At 42.9% G+C, this 25,010-nt stretch overlaps 1 protein-coding gene across 4 annotated transcripts in view; it reads left to right on the top strand.

The window, feature by feature from the left end:
- Positions 1–25,010, top strand: part of LOC122794391 (CD2 associated protein) — a 3,269,826-nt gene that overhangs the window by 649,168 nt on the left and 2,595,648 nt on the right. For 3 of the 4 annotated variants that reach the window (XM_044062740.1, XM_044062738.1, XM_044062739.1), the window contains exon 2: positions 5,210–5,370. In XM_044062740.1, the coding sequence (XP_043918675.1) occupies positions 5,210–5,370 (161 nt within the window). The remainder of the gene's footprint in view (positions 1–5,209; positions 5,371–25,010) is intronic. The other variant, XM_044062742.1, reaches the window with a different exon arrangement.

Genomic DNA, 25,010 nt, shown 5'->3' on the forward strand with positions numbered 1-25,010 from the left:
CCTCTAATTCGAGTAAGAGCAGCCCCATCCATTCCGTAGCTTCTTGATGCGGAATAGAGGTATACAAATCAACAGCGTCAGTTGTAAGAAAGTTATAAGAACCATCGAAACCAATGTTGTTAATGTTCGATAAAAAAGACCAAGAGTCTTTACAAATGCTTGGGATCAACTTAAGATATTTTGAGAGCACAAAGTCTATATATTTTGAGCAAGGGTAGGAGATCGAAGACCTCCCATCAACCAGTGCTCTCATAGGTGGATCCCCTAGGTTTTTATGAACCTTGGGTATCCCAAACATAACCTGAACCTTAGGGTGCGTGATATCAATATATTTGAAGGTATCCGAGTCGATTCTCCCATCAATGAAAAGGTCTCTATAGTAACCTCCGAGTCTATTAGTACAACCATTCATTTCATTACGTGAGGAAATTTCATATGCTGGAAAATCAAGAACAGAAAGCATTCTTTCAATATATTGGGTTTGTTCAAATATGACTAACCCACCCCCCTTATCAGGTTTAATGACTCTAACTGAAGAGTCACGCAGCTTAAGAGCCAACAACTGTTCCCTTGTTATATTAAATTTATTTGCTTTTGGCAGATAGGTTTTATCCATATATCTGATATCAAGTTCACAAGAACTTTCGAACATACGTAACCCATCATGTAGAGGGGGATTAAAAACACTAGGAAGTCTTAAACAATTAGTAAAACTTCCTGTAGAATCATTAAAGAGGAGTTTTAAATTAAGTTTTCTAACATAACATTTTAAGTCGATCAATACCTTGGCTACATCACACCGCCTGTTAATATTGACAGACTGATTAAGGAAGTCAGTCAACTTGATGAGGAGATTAAGCTTAACTCCAATTTTTTCAAATTTAAGTTTGATCATGCTCGTATTTTTTCGACCATTGATACATTTTTAATTAAGATTAAATCCAACAAATCTAAACAATTATGCAGAGATAGGCATACCAAAGTGATAAGGCTTACCCTAAACTCACTTATACTAATAGAGTTAAGGGAAATAATGATTTTTCTGACGAAAGTGGTAGTGATGCTGCCTTGCCTGCACCCAGTGTCAATGTTGACCATTCTGTACCTGAAGGTGAAAATGTTCCTAGAAGTAATAGGAACAGGAATAAGCAAGGGAATCAGGAGACACATAATGGGATCTCTAACAATGGCAATTCAGCCAACAGTAATATCAATTCTAATCAACCTTTTTTAGGGAACTGGAGCAACTCAGAACACAAGAGGGGGAACAAGAATTGGAATCGGTAATTCTACCTGATAGAAGTGTACCTTGTAGTGACCTCCCTACTATTTTACATAACGAACGGGGAGATTTTACTATATATAATTTTTCCTCCCTAACATTGGAGTTTGAACTGGTAGAGCTCTTGGCCTTAGGTAACACATTTGTCCCGTCTAGGCGGTGTGATGTAGCCAAGGTATTGATCGACTTAAAATGTTATGTTAGAAAACTTAATTTAAAACTCCTCTTTAATGATTCTACAGGAAGTTTTACTAATTGTTTAAGACTTCCTAGTGTTTTTAATCCCCCTCTACATGTTGGGTTACGTATGTTCGAAAGTTCTTGTGAACTTGATATCAGATATATGGATAAAACCTAGTGTTTTTAATCCCCCTCTACATGTTGGGTTACGTATGTTCGAAAGTTCTTGTGAACTTGATATCAGATATATGGATAAAACCTATCTGCTAACAGCAAATAAATTTAATATAACAAGGGAACAGTTGTTGGCTCTTAACCAGCTGCGTGACTCTTCAGTTAGAGTCATTAAACCTGATAAGGGGGGTGGGTTAGTCATATTTGAACAAACCCAATATATTGAAAGAATGCTTTCTGTTCTTGATTCTCCAGCATATGAAATTTCCTCACGTAATGAAATGAATGGTTGTACTAATAGACAGAGGTTACTATAGAGACCTTTTCATTGATGGGAGAATCGACTCGGATACCTTCAAATATATTGATATCACGCACCCTAAGGTTCCCGTTATGTTTGGGATACCCAAGGTTCATAAAAACCTAGGGGATCCACCTATGAGAGCACTGGTTGATGGGAGGTCTTCGATCTCCTACCCTTGCTCAAAATATATAGACTTTGTGCTCTCAAAATATCTTAAGTTGATCCCAAGCATTTGTAAAGACTCTTGGTCTTTTTTATCGAACATTAACAACATTGGTTTCGATGGTTCTTATAACTTTCTTACAATTGACGTTGTCGATTTGTATACCTCTATTCCGCATCAAGAAGCTACGGAATGGGTGGGGCTGCTCTTACTCGAATTAGAGGCTCCAAGAACTGAAATTGACAACGTCACTGAATTACTTGATATTGTTCTGTCCTCAAACTTTTTTACTTTTGAAAAGGAATTTTACATCCAAAAACAGGGGGTAGCAATGGGCTCCCCTTGTGGGGCTTGTGTAGCAAATATATTTATGGCTTACTGGGAAAAACACTTTGTTTTTAACCACCCAGTTTGGAAAGAAAAAATCTGCTACTATACCCGCTTTCTTGACGATGTTTTTATCCTTTTCAAGGGGGATGCCATGGTAGCACAATCATTTGTAGATTATCTTAATCAAACGACATCTTTTTTGAAATTCACGCACCGATTTGCTAGTGAAGAGATCGACTACCTTGATGTTAAGCTGACAAAAAACCGATCTACTTCAAAGCTTAAATCTACTATTTTCAGGAAGGACACATATGTGAACTCCTTTCTGCACTACACCAGTTCTCACCCTCCTAAATTAAAGAGGGCTATTGTGAAAGGACAACTGGTGAGGGCTGTAAGGATGTGTAGTGATACACTAGATTTCACAATTGAATGTGCTTTCTTGAAAGAGTTATTTATTAATCGGGGATATCCTCGAAGTATAATCGATGATTTAATTTGTGAAGTAGAATCTAAGAGATCTAGAGGTTTTTACAAGCCATTGCTTGGCAGTGAAGCAGTGGGTGTCTCTAACGCAATGGAAGTATTAGATACTTCCATTTCCATTCTTACCAGTAGTTCCCATGATGTTAACTCGGAAATTAATGTTCTGGAGTATCCAAGTAGTTTCATTACTACTTTTAATTTAAATTCCAGGCAGATTGCAGGAATAATTGACAAGAACTGGCATTTTATTTCCAGTAACCCCTTGTTATCGGAGAAATTGGGGGCAAAACCGAGAATAGTATATAAAAGAGGAAGTAACATTAAAGAATTACTGCAGAGGGGTTCCGAAATTAATACTTATAATAGAGTCAAAGGTTGCTTTACATGTGGTTTATGTAAATGGTGCAATGTTATAAAGACAGGTAGCACTTTCTGCATAGGGCAGAGGAAATATGACATCCAATTTAAAATCAACTGTGACACAAAATCAATTATTTATGTGGCGTTTTGCGTTTGCTGTTCAGCTTTCTATGTCGGAAAAACCGACCGGAAATTCAAGGAACGTATCTACCAACACTGTTATGCCATCAGGAACAGCAAATGTGAAAATGCACTAGCCAAGCACATAGTGAACAACCCAGGACATAGCTTTCTTTTCATTGGTATAGATCACATACCCATTACTACCAGAGGCGGACCGACTTCTCTTGTGCTAGAGAATCGTGAGCTAGTGTGGCAACTTAAGCTGGACGCCTTTAACACCCCTGGGCTTAATGAGAGCTGTAATATAGCACCAGTATTAAAATATAAATCCTATTTGAGATAATTAATGAGGAATTTATTTTCCACTTTGGTCTCCACACATTTTCTTTCATTTTTACTTACTCATATAGGTACAAACATTATGTTATATTGTTCACTTTTGTGCAAGTTCTCTTGTTGATGTATATATATACTTCTTAGTATATTTTTAGTATATAATTTTTAAGCATACTTTTTAGTATGTTTTAATAGGCATGAATATGTTTGTATATATATACGAATATTTACTTGCTTGTTATATTTAATAGGTTTATATATTACTGACATTTATATATATATATATATATATATATATATATATATATATATATATATATATATATACACACATATTTTTTTGATATATTTTTTAGGATTGATTGATTTTAAATATTCTCATGATGGGCTTATTTTTAGGTCCGTTTTAAAAGGTGTTTTTTGAAAAAGTTTTTTATTTAAAAGGTTTCTCGTTGGAAATGGTTTTTACTAACTTCAGGAAGTGATGTAATGGCATCAAGAATATTTATTTGGCCAAAAGTTTGGCGCTTTTTTTGTGTTTTAATTTCCTCTGAAGAAGCTACCTATTGAGAGTAGCGAAAACGCTATTTGTGTATTACAATAAAGTTGCGTTAAGGAATTATCGTGCTTTTGGGTCTCTTCAGCGTTTCAAGTACTGTTTTCGCTAGTACTAAAACATAGGTAATGTATAATGGAAGAAGTGAAGATAAAATGCTAATATGATTTTTGTTTCTATATTAGTGTAGATGTGCCTGTTTATTAAATGATAATTTAATAAAGGTGTTTAAAAAAACTGAAGATGGTGTGGTCTTCTTTTTCCTTTCTACCTGGCAATAATCTGATATCATCTGGGTAGGAAGATTTCAAAAACTCTAGAAATCAATCCAGATGAGTGGACATCAACCTCTGGTGAATTTCACTTTATTATGATTGTTGTTGCAGTCATGATCCCAGGACTTGTGTAGCACAACAGTAATAGCAATGTGCATTTGTGGGAGTGTTCCATTTTTGATGTGAAAAGAATTTGTGTGCGTCTGCTTGAAAAATAATTTGGCAGTAGGACACCTGTGAAAAGCCTTCTAAACAGGAAGTGTGTTTTAACAAGGACATTTTGAACTTTTATGCACTTTGTTTTGAAGAGCTTTGGGTGGTATTAAAATAATGCCACTGTAAAATGTAACTGGGTCAATGAACATTCTTTTTAAGGTTGTGATGCATTGCAGCACTTTTGGGTGCTGTGCTGTTAATGCTTGGCAAACATGTCTTGTAACCAGCTCACTAATACTGTTGTGATGTTTGCTAGATATATCTTATGATTTTTGTGATTAAGCAAATAAAGTTCTAACTTGCTCTTAGAACATTTTCCCCTAGTGTTCTATATGCATGACGTTGATCAAAATATTATGTAAAAATTCTTGGTTTAAACCACATATTCTGTCCTGTAATCATGAAACTTTTTGTTTCATTTCAGTTGAAGTGATTGTGGAGTTTGACTATGATGCAGAGCATGATGACGAGCTGACAATCAAGGTTGGTGACATTATCACAAATGTTAGAAAATTAGATGAAGATGGATGGTTAGAAGGAGAACTTAATGGAAAGAAGGGCATGTTCCCTGATAATTTTGTTAAGGTAAGTGATGATCTAGAGTTTTTATTTTGTTTTGGGTTGTTTATAGTGTTCTTAAGATTATTCATTTAGAGTTTTATTTTCATGTATAGAAAGGATTCTGTGATATTTCACTTTCTTTTACTGCACTGATCAGCACGTCGCAGCCCAGTTTGCACTGAGACAGCAAAGCTAACATTGTACAGTGTCATTGTGAACATAAACACAAAGTACAAAGGCATAGTGGTGAAACAGATAAATGTGACTGACCTAAACTACTGCACAAGTAAAATCATTGTGTAAAACTAGAGCAAGTAAGGTGCATGGAACTCTGATTAATGATGAGGTCATGTACTCAGTGTATGTGCAAAGTATTTCTTGTATACTTTGACTTTATATGACTAGTTCTGTAATAAAAATGAATGCAGTCCTGACTGATCATTGAGTACTCTTGAGCTAAGAGGATGGGGAGTTCTCTTATAATCTTTGTGAAGCATTTTACAAAGAACGTTCATCATTTGTGTGCACTTGCGGTATACTTCTACTGCTGCTTTTTCATTTTTGACCTTTCTTCTTAACTGTGCTGTTAGTGTTTTTCTATTATTTTTTGGCCATTCCTAGTCTTCCCCATGCTCACTGAGCCCTCATTCTATTACTTTCACCAGCTTCCCAGTTTCCAAAAACCCCGATACAATAGGAGGCTATAGCTGAGAATCATGAATCATTATCCAACCAAATGCTTGTATGGAGTCTCTGCCTTATTTGCTTGTTTAATCTGAAGCTCACCCTGCACTCTTGCTTCTGATCATGAAAGTGACCTTTGACAACTAAGGGGGCTTAGTTATAGTTAGTATTTTTTCTTCCTCCCTTTTTTTATTTTATATATATTTGTTTTGTCTGACCACTACTGTGTTTGTCCTCTGTTGCCTCTATTTTCCCTGTATCCATCTTGCACATCTTTATAAATTGATTCTAGCTGGAGGTAGGTGTGCATCTAAGGTCAGCTTCATTCATTGTTATTTACTGTCTTAAGCTTTCTGTGTGAATCTTCCAACTACTCCCAAGGAAGACTTCACCACCTCTTCACATGTTGATCAATGTGATTTTTAACCTTATTTCTGTAAAGTTTTACAGCACAATCTTCCATTACTTATCCCCTCCCCCCATTGCTAGGTCTTAGAACGAAAGGTACCCTTGCTTTAAATTGCGCTGTGCAGAGCTGTAAGGAGATTTCTGATTTTTCATTTTATATAATACAACATGCATTTTCTTGTTAACCCGCCTATTGTAAAGTAAATGATGTAACTGATTTATTGTGTTAAAAACAATTCTCTATATTTTCTCTGTTTTCTATGAATGTATGTAAGCATGTTTATTTCTGTGAATTTTATCTAATTGCTTGGCCAGTTTACGATTTATAGTGGCTTTAGGGTATGTTAAGTAGTTTGTGTTGAATGCTGCTGCTGTAATGTCCCCACTCTGAGCTAGTGATTAAAGTGCCTGAATTCTGACCGCTAACACTGGAGAGAGACGTTCACTGGAATGCAAATGGATACACTCAGTATTTCCAGATGCAGACCTCTATACGTTGAGCACAGTTTCCCTTAAGAGCACCCAGGGAACACACTCAGTCTGAGGGTGGTTCCTCTCTATATCTGTCCAGACCCCCAGTAAGACTCCCCACTGACACAGCTTAGAGTTGAGTCCTTAGCTGAGGTTCCAAGCTAAGTCCTCCCACACCCTCTCTGTGAAAGCAGTGCTTCATGTCCCTGCTCCAAGCAGCTGACACACGCACACTTGGAGATTTGATTTGCACACACACACGCACACACGCACACACACACACACACACACACACACACACACACACACACACACACACACACACCTGGGAAAGGCTGGCAGAGATTTGCCTAATGTGCCACCTTCTGCCCAGACTATAAGGCAGTTATCAATGCCACCAAAACCCCTTCCAGCTACTTCAAGGCTCTTACAAGGGTACCCAGTTATACTCCGTGAACTTTACCATTTGTATTAATATTATGTTGACCATTCAGGAGTGGCCAGAGTTATCGCCAAGTAAATATATGCAAATGCTCTGAAAGCTTAAATATTTTCTTAAAAGGACCAGTCACAATGAAAAGTTTAAATATATTTAATAATAAAAGAACAAGAAAATGCTAAATATCTATTTACAGTATGCTAAATATCGATTTACAGTAAACACTAGAGTTTGTCACAAGGAATATTAAAAATAACACTGATGAAAAGTTTCACACAGGTATAGAAAAACAGTATATAGCTAGCTAATTGAGTAAAAGAATTACTGTTCCTACTTACTGATTAGAGTAAGGCAAGATGGATGAGTGTACCTTGTTAGATCCAAGAAAGTATATAGAATGCTGCTGAGACTTCAGTCTCCCCTAATATTAAAATATTATTTCTGTACAGAATGACCTCACATACATCTGGTCATCTGACACTGTTTCCTGAAGGATCTCCCATCTCTAGAAGCTTACCAGGGTTTAGTACCTATCTGCTACAATACACACACACAGTTTTGCTTAATGTGGTGCAGCTGCTGGAAGTCATAAAACCATTTCGCTCTTCCTACAGGAGCTACCAGCTGCTCTCTAGCACAGACATTGCATCTCTGGCTCCATTCAAAACTGTGGGATAACATCTGTATGGTTTAAGCCATAAAGTACATTTAATTTCAGATATATTTTGCAAAGTCAGGCGGATTAAGATTAACCTCTGCTCTTCCAAAATATGATGTTACAATTTGTACATTTAGACAATTAAAATAATACATGCAGATTTATTTTCCTTCCAGCAGGGGACATTGTTCATACATTTTAATACAAGCAAACCTTGCAAATACATTTTCAGCACAAGCATCTGCACAAATCAGTTTGATATACAAATGACATACAATTATTTATCAAGTTCCAGCTAGCTGTGCTGGCATATGTTACATATCCACTGCTCTATTTCTCCTGGCATGGCTGGCAGTATCTCCTGTTGTCACAGCTGCAGTAAGTTTTGCCATCCATTTTGTGTTTTGGTAATGCATTGATGTGAAGTTGTTCTATCTCTCCTTCATTCTTGCTGATGGATTTCAGAGCCGATCCTTGGCTCGACTCGGCCAAGGTCCTCAACCAGCTCGTGGTCTACGCCCTATCCCATAATGCACTAGTGCTTCCTTCAGATTTCGTTTGCCGCTGCAACAGATTGTGCATTTCACCAGCTCTGGCCAGTGAAATTTAAGTATTTTTCTTATTATACTTACTGTAAAAATTTTTCTTTCAAATTTAGCTAGTAGTACTTTAGGTTAGTTAGTTCTTACAGGAAAATTATCCATAGTGCTTGTGCACTCCTTAGTTTATAGGAACTTTTCTTTGTTGTGTGGCCGTTTTATTAGGCCTAGTTTAAAAACTCCCTTTCCTATTTAGTGTGCTTTAAATATATATGTGTATGTATGCGTGTGTGCGTGTGTATGTGTGTGTGTGTGTGTATATATATATATATATATATATATATATATATATATATCATAGTCATTTGCTGTGTTTTCTTGATAGCTTAAACTTAGAGGCTAATTTCTTCCTTTGAGCCTGTTTTATTCTTGGGGCTGAGTTATGCTTTGAAAGGGTTCATATTGCCTGTTTAAATTAGAAGGCTTTATAACTTTCCCTGTGTGTGTCTGTGTGTTTTTAGTTATAGTTTATTGTTAAAGCCCGTATGTTTCTTTAGGGCATCAATATATTGGTAGTGTTCTGACCAAAATACATATACATTTTGCTGTGTGGATTGTTTCTTCTTTGTAGCATGTCTCATCAAGAGAAATCAAAGTCTGGATTTAAGAAATGTCCTAAGTGTGGACAAAAGATGTCCATAACTGATGGGCACTCAAAATGTGTTTATTGCTTAAGTGAGGTTCACCTGCAAGAAGATTGTCCATATGCCATTCTTTTAGCAGTAGAGAGTTGCATGAAAGGAAGAGTGAGCTGATTGCTAGAGGTCTAGTAAAATCTTCTTTTCAAGAATCTCTGGACAAAGATAATACCCAAGACAAGACGTCAAAATCTTCAAAAACTTCTTCAAAAACTTTTTCTGGGTCTGAGCCGAAGAAAGGTTCATTGACCTCTAAAGTGACAGGTAAACCATCTGCTTTATCTCCACAAGTTTTGGAACTGATTGTTCTTATTGGTAGGAGCTAGTCCCCTGTATTGGAGCCAGTATCTCCTACCCTCAAGTCGCCTGTCCTCCAATCAGTGGTGTCATCAGTAGCCTCTTCTCGGTCCTCAAGGCTTTCAGACATGGATGTGGATTGTGTGGTGCAGAGGCTTCTGCAGACACTGGTGCTAGCCAAACTTTTGTCGGAGACGACCCTCGGGGCTTCGGAACCGTCCAAAACCCTTCCTGCTTCTTCTGTTCCTCCTCTGAGTCAACTAGAGGTTTCGGAGCTGGAATATTCGGAGCTGATAATCGTGGAACCGTCTGTGCCAACACCTGTTCCAGGCCTGTCTGTTCTGACAGCTCAGACTTCCTCGGTGCCGACCGTGGACTCAAGGAGCCGACACTCGCTGGTCAGATCCGGAGAGGATATTTTAACTGATTTTTCGGTTCCGACTTTGCCTCTTGGGGCTTCGGTGTGGGTGAGTTTGGTGCCTACCTTGGGCTCTGAGCCATTGCTTTGGTGTTGGGGGAATCGCCAGCTTCTTCAGATCTAGGGGTTCCTTCGCATCGGAACAGGGAGGGCTTTCAATGCCATGAGGAGAGCATTGTCCCCTTGGGCACCCACATCATCGGAACCAGCAACCTCCTCCCATAAAGCACTTGTGTCTATCTCTGCTTCACTAGTTCCACAAAAGCATAGAGACCCAGAGCCTCTGGACTCCCCGTTGGGTGAGTCCTGCTCTTCCAAGACCTCACCAGAAGCTCCCACTGAGGAGGTTCCCAGGAAGAGACTTTGCAAGAGGAAGCATCTGGACTCTCCACAGGAATCTGTCACTTCAGACACTGACTTAGATGAGTCAGAAGGGTTCTCATGGTCCCCCTCTGAGGATATCTCTTTGAGATATCTTGGAAATCCTTCAACAGAAGGGTAGCTGGCAGTCCATCAACCTTACTGATGATGAGTCAGTCTACTTGAAGGCTTTCGGGTCTCAGCCCTCCGCCACTTGGGTGTCTCCGCCTTTCGATGAGCTAATGGAAGTGTTTTGTCGAAAGGCATGGGAGTCCCCGGATACCATGGAACCTGTCCCTCGGCGGCCTAATAAGTTTATTATCTCACCCCAGGACAAGGCTTTTCTAACAAAAGGAGTTCCCGTTGATGCCATGGAAACGTTGACATCTGTCCATCCACCTAATAAAGATTCTAGGATCATGGACAGATATGGAAAGCACATGTTTACTTCAGTGACTTTTGCTCTTAGGTCACTGAATTATCTGACGCATTTCACTAGATTGCAGAAAGATCTCTTCCTAAAAGAGCTAGGAGATGCTCTACAGGGCTCAGTAGGGTTCGTGAGTTGCGGGGGGTCACAGAAATAAATATCCTCACAGCTGTCTACCCTCAATTCCCTAACAAACTTGTCCATGGTTCTACTTTCGTACACAGCTGATGGAGTGAGCAGAGCAGCGGGTAAAAGAATCGCCCTTGGGAGACATTCCTGGATGCGCTTGTGTCCCTTTGCGGAACCCTTTAAGTCATCCTATATCAATACTCCTTTCTATGGCTCGTCCCTTTTTGGACCCAAAGTGAAAGAAACGCTTATTGGGAGTGAACAAGATGGAAAGACTCTGTCTGCCGTCGGGAGTCCGTTTCTCCACACCTACCAGACCTTACCCCAAAGGTCAGAAGGGAGGAAAGATGTGGTTCTGTAAAACTTAAGGAGCCTTTCAGAACACCGTAATATATATTGACGTCTGGTTGTGGTCCACATCTCTGCATTTTTACACTCACTGAAGAAGGCGTGTGCCGAAACTAGTTTGAGTTACTGAGAGTTACTTTGAGTTGGACATTTTTGTCCGTTTTTTACCTCACATTAAACTGTGGAACTACCATGCTGGCCTTTTCGTGTTTTTTCTGAAGTTTGGTTGGCCGTGCATGCCGTACGTGCGAGGACTTGTGTTTCGTTGTAGTGTTTGGAGGCAGCCCATTTGTCGGTGGACTGCCCTATTTGTGCGGGGTTCAACCCCAGGGCCCTTAAGGACCGTAGGGCGAAATTGAATCTAAAGGGACTTCTCCCTACTATGGAGGCGGCTGCCTCTTCCTCTTCTGTCGCAGTCATGGCCGTGACCACACCTTCTACATCTGCTGTTGCTCCCCCTCCCCCCCAGGTCAGAACTCAACCTCCTGGACTGAGGCCCGCGGACAGGGAGTCAACGGACAGGGAGTCAAAAAAAAAAGAGAAAAGCGAGAGACACAAAGGGAGGAAGAGGTCCCTAGACATGTTGGATCCGGTGGGTCTTCCTCCTAAAGAGTTAGCAGTTTCCAGGCCAGCTTCTCCTCAGCACCGATCGCCGAGATTTTCGCCAAAGCCGGAGGAGCTTAGACCTCTTTAAAGGGACTCCGTACACCGGCCTCTTCGCGATCCACGAGGAGCTTGTCCAAAGCAGACATGGACAAGATGACACGAAGGTTCATTCACACCCAGATTTAGATGGGGTCCTGCCAGCCCCCTCTCCTTATGGAGGGGGGAGCATGCTCCCTTTTTTTGCCACAATTTCTCCTTCTCCGGTCCGACCACCGGTATCGGAGTTCTTGGATCCGAGATGTCTCAGTCAGGCAGTTGGCACCGATGCTACCGGTTACCTCGACGCCGGCCATTTCCTTGAGCCCATCTGATCTGACCGGGTTGGACCCGAGCGGCTCTCTGAGCCGAAGCCTGGGCATCTGATCCAAGGGGTTGGGTCTTTCTCCTCTGGCTCCAACTCTGTTGGGTCAAGGCCTACCCCTTGGTATCTTGGCTCAGTCAGGTTCGGCTCTGATCCCCACTTTGGATCCGGGGAGAACAGCTTCCCTTTCAGTGTCCCGAGAGACTCGCTCCCCTTCTGCGTTCAACATGGTGGAAAGGGTTCTCTCCACTGAATCGAGGCCTTTGACTATCTCTTCGGCGTCCGTCCCGACGACCTCTCTTCTGGGTTCGTCTTCCACCGTCTTGCCCATACAGGGACAGCCTGTGCTCGAGGGACACCAGACTGTTCCCCTTGAGGAACAACAGCTAATTCGTGAGTCCTGTCCGGAAAGTCTCATCAAAGACAATCCCATCGAAGAGGTTCCTCACAAATGGAAGTGGAAAAGGAGGCATCTGGACTCCCCCAAGTCCCTCACAGAGGATACCGATTTGGAGGAAGGGGAAGGTTCTCCCAGATCACCCCCCCCCCCCCGAGGATGTCTCCTTTGGAGACCTCATAGAAATCCTGCACCAACGGGGGGGGGGGGGTTGGTCTGGCCTCAAGCCTTCCTTGGACGAGTCTGTATTTCTGGAGGCCTTCGACACGGGCCCTTCTTTTTGGGTGTGTCCCCCCCCCCCCATGATCCCTTGGTGGACCTTATTACCACCAGGGCATGGAAGGAGCCGGACACTGTAGAGCCAATTCCCAAACATCCCGATAAGATCTTGAGCCCTCCAGTTGATAGGCCAAGTTGGAACAAGGGGTCCCCAGTGGACGCCATGGTGATAGCTGCCACTAAGAAGGAACTAGCCCAGGAAAGTTCTATGGTCCATCCCCTTAACCAAGAGTCCAGGACGATGGACCATCTGGGAAGGTTGGACATATGCTTCAGCCACCTTTTCTATAAGGCTGCTGAATTATTTGGCCCACGTTACCAGACTACAGCATGACCTGGTCAACGAGTACACTGAGTCACCCCCAGAGTCCATGTCACCAGAGGATAAACGCACATTCTCTGCACAAATGGCCACTCTTGAAGCAGATACCAATACGTCCATGTGCCTCCTCTCACATGCTACTGAAGGAGCAGCATGGGCGGTTGGGTCCGGCATTGCCATGAGGTGACACGCCTGGCTTAGGCTATGTAACTTCACGGAATCCTTTAAGGCTTCTTTTGGGAATGCCCCTTATGATGGGTCTTCCTTGTTTGGGGAGACGATTCGTGAAACATTATTCCAGAGTGAGATGGATGGGCTGACGCTGTCTGCCGTCGGGATCCGCTTCTCTAACCCCGAAAGATCCTTTTCCAGGAATCAGCAGGGGCAAAAGAAGATGCGGTTCCGGAAGTCTCAGTATTCCCGGGACACTTAGGACTCCTTTTCTCCTGGAGGCAGAGGGGGACAAAACAGATGCTGGCCCAGAGGCAGGGGGGGTCCAAAGAACTTCAGGTCTCGAGAACGGTTCTCGGACAGACCCGTACAGCAGCCCTTTGGGGTTGCAGGACTGCTCTGCTCTGGAGGCAGTCGGGGGTCAACTTTCAATGCACCTCTTGGCATGGGAGTCCATATCAACAGACCGTTGGGTACTTCAGATAATATCCAGAGGTTATGCAATTCCGACTCCTCCCCTCCCCCACCTCCCAGACGTTCCGCCCACACAAAGGGAGGCTGCAGCTGTCAAAGTAGAAAAGCTGCTAAACAAACGGGTCATCCAGCCTGTCCCCCCGATCAGTCCGGATCAGGCATCTCTCCAGGTTCTTTTTGGTGCTAAAAAAGACTAGGGACTTGAGGCATATTCTGGACCTTTCCACTCTAAACCTGTTGCCAAAGAAAAGTTCCGGATAGTCACTCTGCAATCCATCCTGCCTTGTCTGCAGGAAAACGACTAGATGTGCTTAATAGACCTCCAGGATGCGTACTATTACATAAAGATGCATAGGTACTCAGGAGATTCCTCTGCTTTCCTTCTGGGGCCAATCACTACCAATTCCGGGCCCTACCTTTCGGTCTCACCACAGCCCCCAGGGTATTTGCCAAGGTCATGGCAGCAGTAGAGGCTCACCTGAGGCTTCAGGACATACAGGTCTACCCGTACCTGGACGATTGGCTCCTTGCCGCTCCCACCAGGCATCTACTTTGTCAAGCCAGGGACTATTTCCTAAAGTTGTCAGACTCTATGGGCATTACAATCAACATATCCAAGTCTTCTTTAGACCCTGTTCAGGTCCTAGATTATATAGGTGCGAGAATCAACACATTACAAACCAAGGTCTTTCTCACTTCAGAGAGGGTCCGTAACTTATGACTTCATGTACTTGTGATCCTTCAGTTTCATCTTCCTCCAGCTGAGGTAGTTTTAAGAGCCTCGGGTTCCATGACAGCTGCCATTACTCTTCTTCCTTGTGCTCGTCTGCATATGCGGGGTCTGCAGTGGACGCTGGCAGTCCTTATTGGATCTGTCATTGACGCATACTATTCACAGCAGCACGTACAGGAAGTCCCTCCTCTGGTGGTTACACTCTCCAGAGATAGTAGAGGGATGGTCATTTATCAGAGCACCTCCCCAAGCCACGGTGACCGCGGACACCTCCTGATTAGGGTGGGGAGGGCATTGCTTGGGCAGGACAGTCCAAGGCATGTGGTTCCGGAACGAGACCAAACTCTGCATATCAGTGTTCTAGAGATGAGAGCGGTCTTGTTAGGGTTGCAAGCCCTTCATGCCTTTCTTCCTCTGGGAACTATTGCAATTCAGACAAGACAATGTATGTCCGTGGTCTGGTACATCAGCAAACTGGGAGGAACCAGATCTTATCCCCTTTGTCGTGAGGCCATGAGAATGTGGAACTGGGCAATCTCCACCAACAGTTTTCTGGTAGCAAGCACATTCCGGGTCAAGCCAACATACTGGCGGACAAATTGAGCAGGACTATCCTAATGCCTTACGAGTGGTCTCTGAATCCTTCTGTAGCGGAACAGATCTTCCTTGAATGGGGTCAGCGTTGCTGTGATCTCTTTGCATCTCCTTCAAATGAGAAGTGCAGTGAGTTCTTCGCTCTGACCCCCCCCACAAGGGGAGTCCCCCAGAGACTCTCTGGTCCATGCTTGACCTCCTGGTCTCCCTTATGCTTATCCCCCATAACCTCTCATGACAAAATTTCTCCAGAAGGCACATCGGTTGGGGAGCAGATTCATCCTCATTGCCCCGTTCTAGCCTCACCAAATCTGGTTTCCATGTCTTTTGTCTCATCTGGTAGATGTTCATTGTGTTTCACTGTTGCAGTCATTACACTTGGGTTATCCTGCTGGCAGGCTACCTGCAGTCGGCCTGAATTCCAAAGTCCTGGTCCTGCGTCAGTTGCTGTCGCCTCTTCCCTGACGTCAGTGCGCCAGGGGTATAAAAGATGCAGCCAACGCCATTTTCTTCAGTCTTTCTTGCCATGCGATGCCCGAAGCAAAAGCAGTTCGCAAGTGCTGGTCGGCCAACTCCTGAGATTTTCGAAATTGAATTTCAGAACCAAAGTCTTCAATAAAGCTCAGTACCCCATTGGGGAAACTTTTTCTTGCTCCAGACCGATGTCAGTAAAAGTTAACAATTGTATTTCTTGTGGGAAGCAAATACCTCATAAGGATTTTCACTCTTACTGTATTCCTTGCCTAGGCCCCGACCACGACGTTGCTAGTTGTCGGTTTTGCACTAGATTCAACCAACGCACAATTAAGCGTCGGTTTGATTTTGCTTTACATTACTTTGGCTGAAGGTTTAATTATATAATGCCGTTGGAACAACAGACGACCGGGATTCATAAAAAAACGCAAGGACAAAGAAAAGGACAGGCATCCGAGGTCCAAAACCAACGACAAAGCTTCTTCTAGGCCAATCACCGGTTCACCGGTTCTCAGTGAGGCGCTTTCGCAGCCCCTGACACCCGCTACCTCAGAGCCACAGGCCGCCTCCGACTCACACGTGGAGAAACCTAGGCCTCTGGAAACTCAAGGTATTGGGCCTACGGAAACTATTCCCTCAGATGGGTTCGGAGCCGCTGAGCAGGTTTCGGCTTCTGAGGGTGTTTTCAGACCTACACAGCTTGCTATCAGGACTACTTCAGCAGCCAAGACAAAGTCTAAAACACCTATAAAGACAAAGAAACAAGTTCAGCATTCACCTGGACAGTCATCCATGCCAAAGAAACAGATGCTTAAAATGGCCGAGGACCTAATTAATCTTATCAGGGGTTCCCATCCCCTTCCTGATAAAAGGCCTAGGCCAAGATACTGACTATAATTCCTCTGACCAAGTTTCTATTTCCTCTGATTCCTCTTCAGAACAGGGATATTCTCTTCCTCCCTATGAGGATTCTGATGCTGAAGAATCTATCCCTTCAGCCTCTCCTCCTGAGGATTATTCTTTTGGGGAACCCCTGCACACCATGAGGGAGCTTTTCCATTGGGAGAGCCAAGATTATTCTGAATCCAAGAAAAGGCTCAGAGATTTTCTTTTATTGCCTCAGCACAGGCCCCTTGCTATTCCCCCTGTACTAGATAATTGTTGATGATGTTTTTTTCTGAATCCAGTTTGTCTCCTGATTCTTTACCCCCTGCACCAGTTAAGCCAGATAGGTACTACAGGGTCTCAGATTCACATAAATTTCTTTATAAAAACCCTGCTGCTGACCCAGAAACAATCTCACAGGGTCCCAAAGGGGTCAAGGCTTCCACTGCAAAAAATCCTGTTCCCTCTGATAGGGATTCAAGAGCACTGGACAGATGGGGGGAAAAGTCTACACCTCTGCTACTTTAGCTGTAAGGGCTTTAAACTGTCAGTTTCACATGCTTAAATACCAGCAATATCTGATGTCTTTGCTCAAACAGAAAATGCTTACTAGCTCAGAATGTACTGAAAATAAGGAAATGCAGGATTTGTTGCATGCAGCTGAACAAGTGGGAAAGCATACTTTGCAATGTGGTTTTGATTCATTAGTAGCTTCTTGCAGAGCCGCAGTTACAGGTTCTGTCATTCGAAGGCATGCTTGGTTAATGGAGCAAAGTTTACCTGATCATGTTAAAGCAAAATTGTTGGATGCTCCATTACAGCATGATACTTTGTTTGGTGTTAAGGCAGAAGAGGTGTTAAAGAAAATGGAGGATAAAGCAAAATCAATGCAGACAGTAAAGTATTTCTTACAGGGCCTGCCACCCAGATTTAGCAGGAACTGGCCTTCAAAAAATTGGTCCTTTCCAGTGTCAGACAGGCCACAAAGAGGCAGATAGAGACGCCCAAGAGGCAGATCTCAGCCACAAGGCACATACAGACATAAGCAATAGGGTGCTTCTGCCCCCAAAAGCGGAGAAGACAAATCTCAACCCTATAGGAAACAGTCCCAGTGACTTCCCTCTACCCATACCAAGCACTTACCTCTTGCGGGCACCCTTAGGGGGAAAACTTGCACTTTTCTCACAAAGTTGGCACAAAATTACACAAGACAAATGGGTACTAAATATTGTTTCCCAGGATTACAGGTTCCACTTTCACACCCTTTCAAGGCCAAAGGGTATGCCAGACCTGCCACACAATCAATGGGCAGAGGCACAAGGACAAATTTCTGCTCTCATGGACATGAGGGCTATTCAAAAAGTACCACAACAAGAGCAAGGACAAGGATTTTACTCAAGACTTTTCTTGGTACCCAGAAAGGCCAAAGCTTGGAGACCAATACTGGACCTGCCTACTTTCCTGGACGTTCCAAAATTCAAAATGTTGACACTACACCAACTTCTACCCATGCTGGGCAAGAAGGCTTGGCTAGTTACTTTGGACCTCAAAGAGGCATACCTACATGTCCCAGTCTGACAATCTTGCAGAAGATACCTCAGATTCATAGCTGGCTCAATACATTATCAATTCTCTGCACTGCCCTTTGGCTTATCTACTGCGCCCAGGGTCTTCACAAAATGCCTGGCACCAGTAATTGCATTTTGCAGACAAAAAGGAATTCAAATATATCCCTACTTGGACGACTGCCTTATTCAAGCAAGACAGCAAGGACATTCTACTAAAGCATCTGGCATTTGTAAAAAGATTGCTAATTTGCCTAGGGTACACAGTAAACGAAAAGAAATCAAAACTAGTGCCCTCTCAAGAGATAATATTCCTGGGTGCAAGCTTAAATACCACTGCCCAGATGGCTTATCTCATGCCAGACAAACAAAGGCAACTGACTCATTATTTTTAAATGATGGCAACAAAGACCCAGCTACTTGCAAGAAAAATTCTGCAGGCTTTGGGCTTCATGGCATCCTGCATCCTGCTAATTCCATATGCAAGACTGCATATGAGGAAGCTACAATGGTATCTAAAAAGTGTTTGGACTCAACATTGCCACAGCCTGGAAACAATAATTACTCTCATTCCTTGCCTGCAACAGGAGATTCGATGGTGGGCACTGGCCTGTCACCGCAACAAGGGACAGCCTTTCACTCTACCCACAGCCAGGCAGACACTAACAACAGATGCATCGGATTACGCCTGGGGAGCCCACATGGCGGGAAAATGCATACAGGGCACGTGGCCCACAGACCAAATGCATCTTCATATCAATCAGAAAGGGATGCTAGCTGTACAGAATGCTGACAGCCTTCAAGGATCTGCTACATCCAGGACAACTATTACTAAAGACGGACAATACTACAGTCATGGGGTACATAAACAAGTAAGGGGGCACACATTCCTACTCCCTCTGCAGACAAGCCATGACTTTGTGGAACACAGCACTGGCCTATCAAGTACATTTGCAGGCACAATTCCTGCCAGGGAAAAAAAAAAATACTCTGGCAGACGACCTAAGCAGAAACATCATGGACCCTCACGAGTGGAAACTAGATCCACAAGTCTTCAGCATGATCACAAAGAAATGGGGATGCCCAGACATAGATCTGTTTGCCTCCCCTCACAACGGCCAACTACAGAGATTCTGCACAAGGACTTATCACTCACAAGCGTGGAAGGTGGATGCTCTGTCATTCAGCTGGAAAAGCCTAACAGTTTATGCATATCCACCACTGCCTCTACTCCCCAAGGTACTCCTAAAAGTCAGACAAGTGAAGCCAAAAATGATTCTGATTGCCCCAGACTGGCCATGCCAGCACTGGTACCCAATCCTAAAGAGCTTGTCTCAAGGACCAGCCTAGACTTTACCTCAAATTCCTCATCTGCTGACGCAACAAAACAATCAGATCCTGCACAGCCAACTCAGAACCTTAAATCTGGCTGCTTGGCGAATAATATAGCCACTCAGAACTCACCTCTCTCTAAAGCAGTTATGGATGTCATTTTGGAAGCCAGGAGGCCCAGCACCATGAAATCTTATGCAGAAAAATGGAAGAGATTCTGTGCTTGGAACCAGGCACAAGGACTTGAACCGCTTGTCCCTAATATTCTTCAGATTTTACAATACCTGACTGAGATGCTGGACAAAGGCCTATCCTTCTCATCAATTAAGATCCATGCCTCTGCAATTTCAGCTCATTACAATACAGAACCTCCTATTTCCTCTCATCCACTACTAAGGCAGTATCTCAGAGGGGCAAAAAACATAAGACCCCCAAGGAGAGTACCTATACCAACATGGGACCTCAACTTTGTCTTGGAAAAGCTCACACTGCCTCCTTTTGAGCCAGCCAATATAGATGAAATAAAATTATTATCGTGGAAAACTGCTTTGCTCCTAGCAATAACCTCAGCAAGAAGAGTCTCAGAATTACAGGCATTAATGGCAGTGGAACCTTTCATCATTTTTCATCCGGACAGGGTTTCTCTAAGGACAAACCCAACTTTTATGCCAAAGATAGTATCCAGTGTGGCTCTTAACCAAACCATTCATTTACCAACCTTTTATCCAAATCCACAGAATAAAGGGGAGAGACTTCTGCACTCTTTGGGCATACACAGGCAGCTACGCTTCTACTTGGACAAAACAAAAGCTTTCAGAAAAACTGAGCAACTTTTTGTGGCATACACTGCAGGATCACAAGGAAAGGCTATTTCAAAGCAGACTATTTCAAAATGGATAGGACACTGCATTAGTTTCTGCTATGCATAGCATGGCAAATCAGTGCCTAAGAATATTAGGCTACATTCTACCAGGGCAGCAGCCACATCAGCAGCCTTTCTCAGAGGAGTACCAACCAAGGAAAGTTTGGAGGCTGCAACTTGGGAGTTCAGTGCACACTTTTACCAAGCACTGTCACTTACCTCTTTACTCTAAATCCAGAGCAGGCTTTGCCACTGCAGTCCTGCAGGGCCTCATAGCCACTCCTAATCCTATTTAGACCCAGCCGCCCAACCTCGGCTTTGGGATTCAACCCAAGTGTAATGACTGCAACAGTGAAACATGATGAACGTAGTACAGTTGTGTACCTACCATAAATGTAGATGTTTGAGTGTATTCACTGTTGCAGTCCAGGTTACCCTCCCACCATCCCCCTTTCATTGCTGGGACTTATCTGTACTTCTCTATTCTATACAACCTATGTGGTGTATTTGCTTGTAGGGGAAGCTAATGTTTATGTTTTTGCATGCTTTTTTATTTGCAATTTTTTTTTAGCCTACCTTTTTGGGGGCACCTGACATCTGGGGCAAGAAAAACTGAAGAAAATGGCGTTGGCTGCATCTTTTATACCCCTGGCACACTGACGTCAGGGAAGAGGCGACAGCAACTGACGCCGGTCCAGGACTTTGGAATTCAGGCCGACTGCGGGTAGCCTGCCATCAGGATAACCCAAGTGTAATGACTGCAACAGTGAATACACTCGAACATCTACATTTATGGTAGGTACACAACTGTACTTTCCTCATTGGATCCTAGATCCGATACCGGATCTCATTTCGCACCCCTCAAGGGTTCCTCATCCAGGCTGCTCCAGTTCCATCGATTGCTGGGACTCCTGGTCTCTCTTCCCCAGTCAAGTCTATTCTGGTGGCAGCTCATAAATAGTCTAGCAGAAAAGTTTACCATAGTAAGTGGAAGCATTTTTTTTTTTTAATCTGGGCTTCTCAGAGAGATTTAGATCCTTTTACGGCTCCTGTTCCAGTGGTCCTTGAGTTCTTAGCACGCATTTTCCAGCAAGGTGCCAGCTCATCTACAGTGAAAATTCAACTGGCGGCCATTTCCAATTTTCATGTAGGTGACAATATGGCGTCTTTAGCTTCCTCCAGACTCTGCAAAACCTTTATTAAAGGTACTTTTCTTTTAAGACCTCCGATTAAGGACCCTACTCCTCCTTGGGACCTTACCTTAGTTTTGCAAGCTTTAGTTGCTCCGCCCTTTGAGCCTGCTGCTTCTTTGGACTTGAAATTTTTGTCTTGGAAGACAACTTTCCTAGTGGCTATTACCTCGGCTAGGAGAGTGTCAGAACTTCAGGCATTATCTGTTAAACCTCCATATATGATTTTTTGTAAAGACAGGGTTCAACTTCGTACTAATCCTTCCTTTTTGCCCAAAGTGGCTTCAGTAACAAATATCAATCAGTCAGTTTACCGGTTTTCTTTCCAAATTTTCAGAATAGGGGAGAATATAAACTGCATTTGTTAGATGTGCATAGACAAGTACGTTTCTACTTACACAGGACTAAGGCCTATTCCAAGTCTGACCAGTTGTTTGTGTCCTTTGCTAGGTCCTTTCTGGGCAAACCGGTTTCTAAGATAACTATTGCCAAGTGGATTTCTCTTTGCATTCTTCACGTTTACAAAGACAAAGGTATGCCTCTTCCGGGTAGGGTACACAACCATTCTACCAGGTCCATGGCTACGTCAGCTGCCTTTTGTTCCAGAGTGTCCTTGGACGATATTTGTTAGGCAGCTACTTGGTCCTCATTTCACACATTAATTTCCCATTATAAATTGGATATGGTTTCTAGAGGGAGAGCATCCTTTGAATATCCTTCCATGAGGGCCACCCAAGGTTTTTGGTAGCTGGAGACTGTCCCACAGGTTGATGATCAAATGAAGTTAACTACTTCAGATAAAGAAGTTATGTACTCACCATAATGTTCCATCTGAATAGACTTCATTTGTCATCAACCATCCCTCCCTCCTTCCCCCTGACCTTCTCTTGCTGTTTCTCTGCTTTGGCAGACAGGCGAGAAAGTCGTTATGGTTCTCCTGTTTATCTTGTTATTGAAGGTTTTTTGCATCGGGTTTATGTAGGGTATGGCAAACTCGATCTGAGGGAAGGAGATGTAGGGGTATTGTGGGTAAGGGGAGGAGCTGGGAGCTCTGATCAGAAGCTGGTAAATCTGCCGTGTCGGATCTGATGTGGATCTGAAGACCCAAAGGTCGATGACAAATGAAGTCTAACTACTCAGATGGAACGTTATGGTGAGTACATAACTATTTTTTGTTCTAGATGATTTTAACCTAAACAGCCTAGGCTCCTTGAGAAATGACATCACTGAATTCCTAGCTAATATCATCCTTGTGCAGTTAGTCAAAGACACTACTTGTCTAAATCTCTGAACCAACAGCCACTCCCTCCTGGAAATGCTAATCACTAACGGCCCCCCTCCCCCCAAAAAAAAAACCTCTCCAGTATATCTGTTCTCCTCATTTAGTGACTACTCCCCAGTAACATTCCAGATTATTCACCAAAACTGCTCCTACAAACTGCTTACCTTCAGACATAGATCCACCATCAATACAGACATCATCAGAAAACACCTAGCAACGTTTGACTGGTCTTCCATTTAAAGAACCCCAGCTTAGCTGCAAGAGCTCTTACACATACCCTCCAACTTTAAGACCAATTTTTCTCGCTTGCACATTGCCTTTTCAAATGCAACAAAAATCCCTGGCTAAGCACTGAGATGAAAGCACTGCTCAAACTCTGCGGCAGTGTATGCTCCTCATGGAGACAAACCCCTTCACCAAAAAATTGTACATTGTTTACCTAGCCAAGGAAGCCATATGCATACACAAAACCAGCTATGTCAAAAACGAACAACTTGGTCTGATAGGGAAACCCAAACATTTCTTTCAGGAAGTAAATCTTCTCACAGGCAAAAATCCACAGATCCCACATCTACCGTTATCACCATGTAGATCTTTCAAGGCCAACTCTTAACCTGTGACTTTCTTGAGGGAATTTATCCCCCTACGTATTACCATAACCTCTACATCTCCCCAACTCACCCAGCCCTCCTCCTTGTATCCTCCTCTTCTGTTTTAAGAAAATTACATACTAAGACTTTACCCCCACTAGAAGACATACCCCTAGATTCACCCCCTCGTGCAGACACCTCCCTTGGATTATATCACTCTGAAAAACTTCCTTACCAGACCTCTTCTCCATATTTATAACCTCTGCTTAACTCAAAATATAATGCCAGACATATGGAAAACTGCTCGTTAAACCCCTTCCCAAACAGCCTCAGCCAGAAAATGCCGTCTGCTTCCACACTATCTCTCTCCTCCTTACATTGGGGAAATACTTGAAAGAAAAAACTGACCTACTACCAAATGTCCATTTACATCCAACACCATCTTTCCTCACTCATAAAACAGCATGGATTGTGGACTGGGTGGAACACCGTGAGAGCACTGTAGTCGTTTACAGATGAGATCCTTCTCAATATGGATAAAGAAAACCTTTGAGGAGCTCCCTTCATTGACCTTACCAAAGCTTTTGATCTTTTTGACCACTTCCTGCTCTTTCACTCTTTCCAGGAAATCGAGGTTAGCCTTAATACTGTCACCTAGTTCCAACCTTTCTTAACAAATAAGTCTTTGAGTCAAAATAAGCTCATCTCTATCACATCCAGCACTAGGAGTGCCCCAGGGATACATACTCACCCCACTCTTGTTTTCAGTCTTTGTTAATAAACTTCCCTCTGCTCTCCCTTGCCTTCCTATTGCTCTTTATGCAGATGACAGTTATAGTTTTTCTTCAGTCCGGTTTCCCACATTCAGTTATCGAAACCCAGCATGTTAAGTTGTCTATCTTGCCTTCATTCTTGCTGGTTGGGCTCGAAGCCGATCCTTGGCTCTGACTCTGCCATCTTCTAAAGCTCGAGAGCTACATACTGGCTCAAGGCCTCCCCATATCCCATGATCCCTGGCGCTAGAAATCCGGATCTCGTTTGCCGCTTCTGCTGCGAGGTTGCTCTACTGGCTCAGGTCGTATAAAACTTTTATATTGTGTCTTTTCTGTCATAAACTAGTTAGTTTTAGCATAGAAATTCTCGTTTAGATATATCTTTTGTATTATAGTTGTGTTCGTGTCTGAATCCTTGTATATTCCCCTCAGAAACTCATGTTTATGTAGACAGTTTCCCCTCCCCTTTTCTCTTTCCTCTTAAGGTTTTCCATTTAAGTTAGAGGATAACCTTACCTCTAAAAGGTTTCCGGTTAAGTTGGAGGATAACCTTTTTTCTCCTTATCTCCCTTAAAAAAAAAAAAAAAAAAAAAAAAGAATTCCTTTATTACTGATAGTTTAGCTATAGTTAATTATTGTTGTTTTAGTGTAGTTGGTTCTGGTAACTGTAGTGTGTGTTTTTTTCCTTGGTTTTTCTTCTTTCAGGGATGTCCAAAGATCCTAAGCCGTCCGGATTCAAGAAGTGTGACTCATGCTGTCAGAAGATGTCTCTGATAGATGTTCACACTTCTTGTGTTTATTGTCTGGGCGCCGTGCACCTGCAGGACTCTTGCTCGATTTGCCATGCGTTCAGTCCAAGAGTCCTGCAGGAGCGCAAAAACAAATTGATCTTGTG

Source organism: Protopterus annectens, chromosome 2.part1 (genome assembly GCF_019279795.1).
Source record: "Protopterus annectens isolate FY-2018-M chromosome 2.part1, PAN1.0, whole genome shotgun sequence".
Lineage (NCBI taxonomy): Eukaryota > Metazoa > Chordata > Ceratodontiformes > Protopteridae > Protopterus > Protopterus annectens.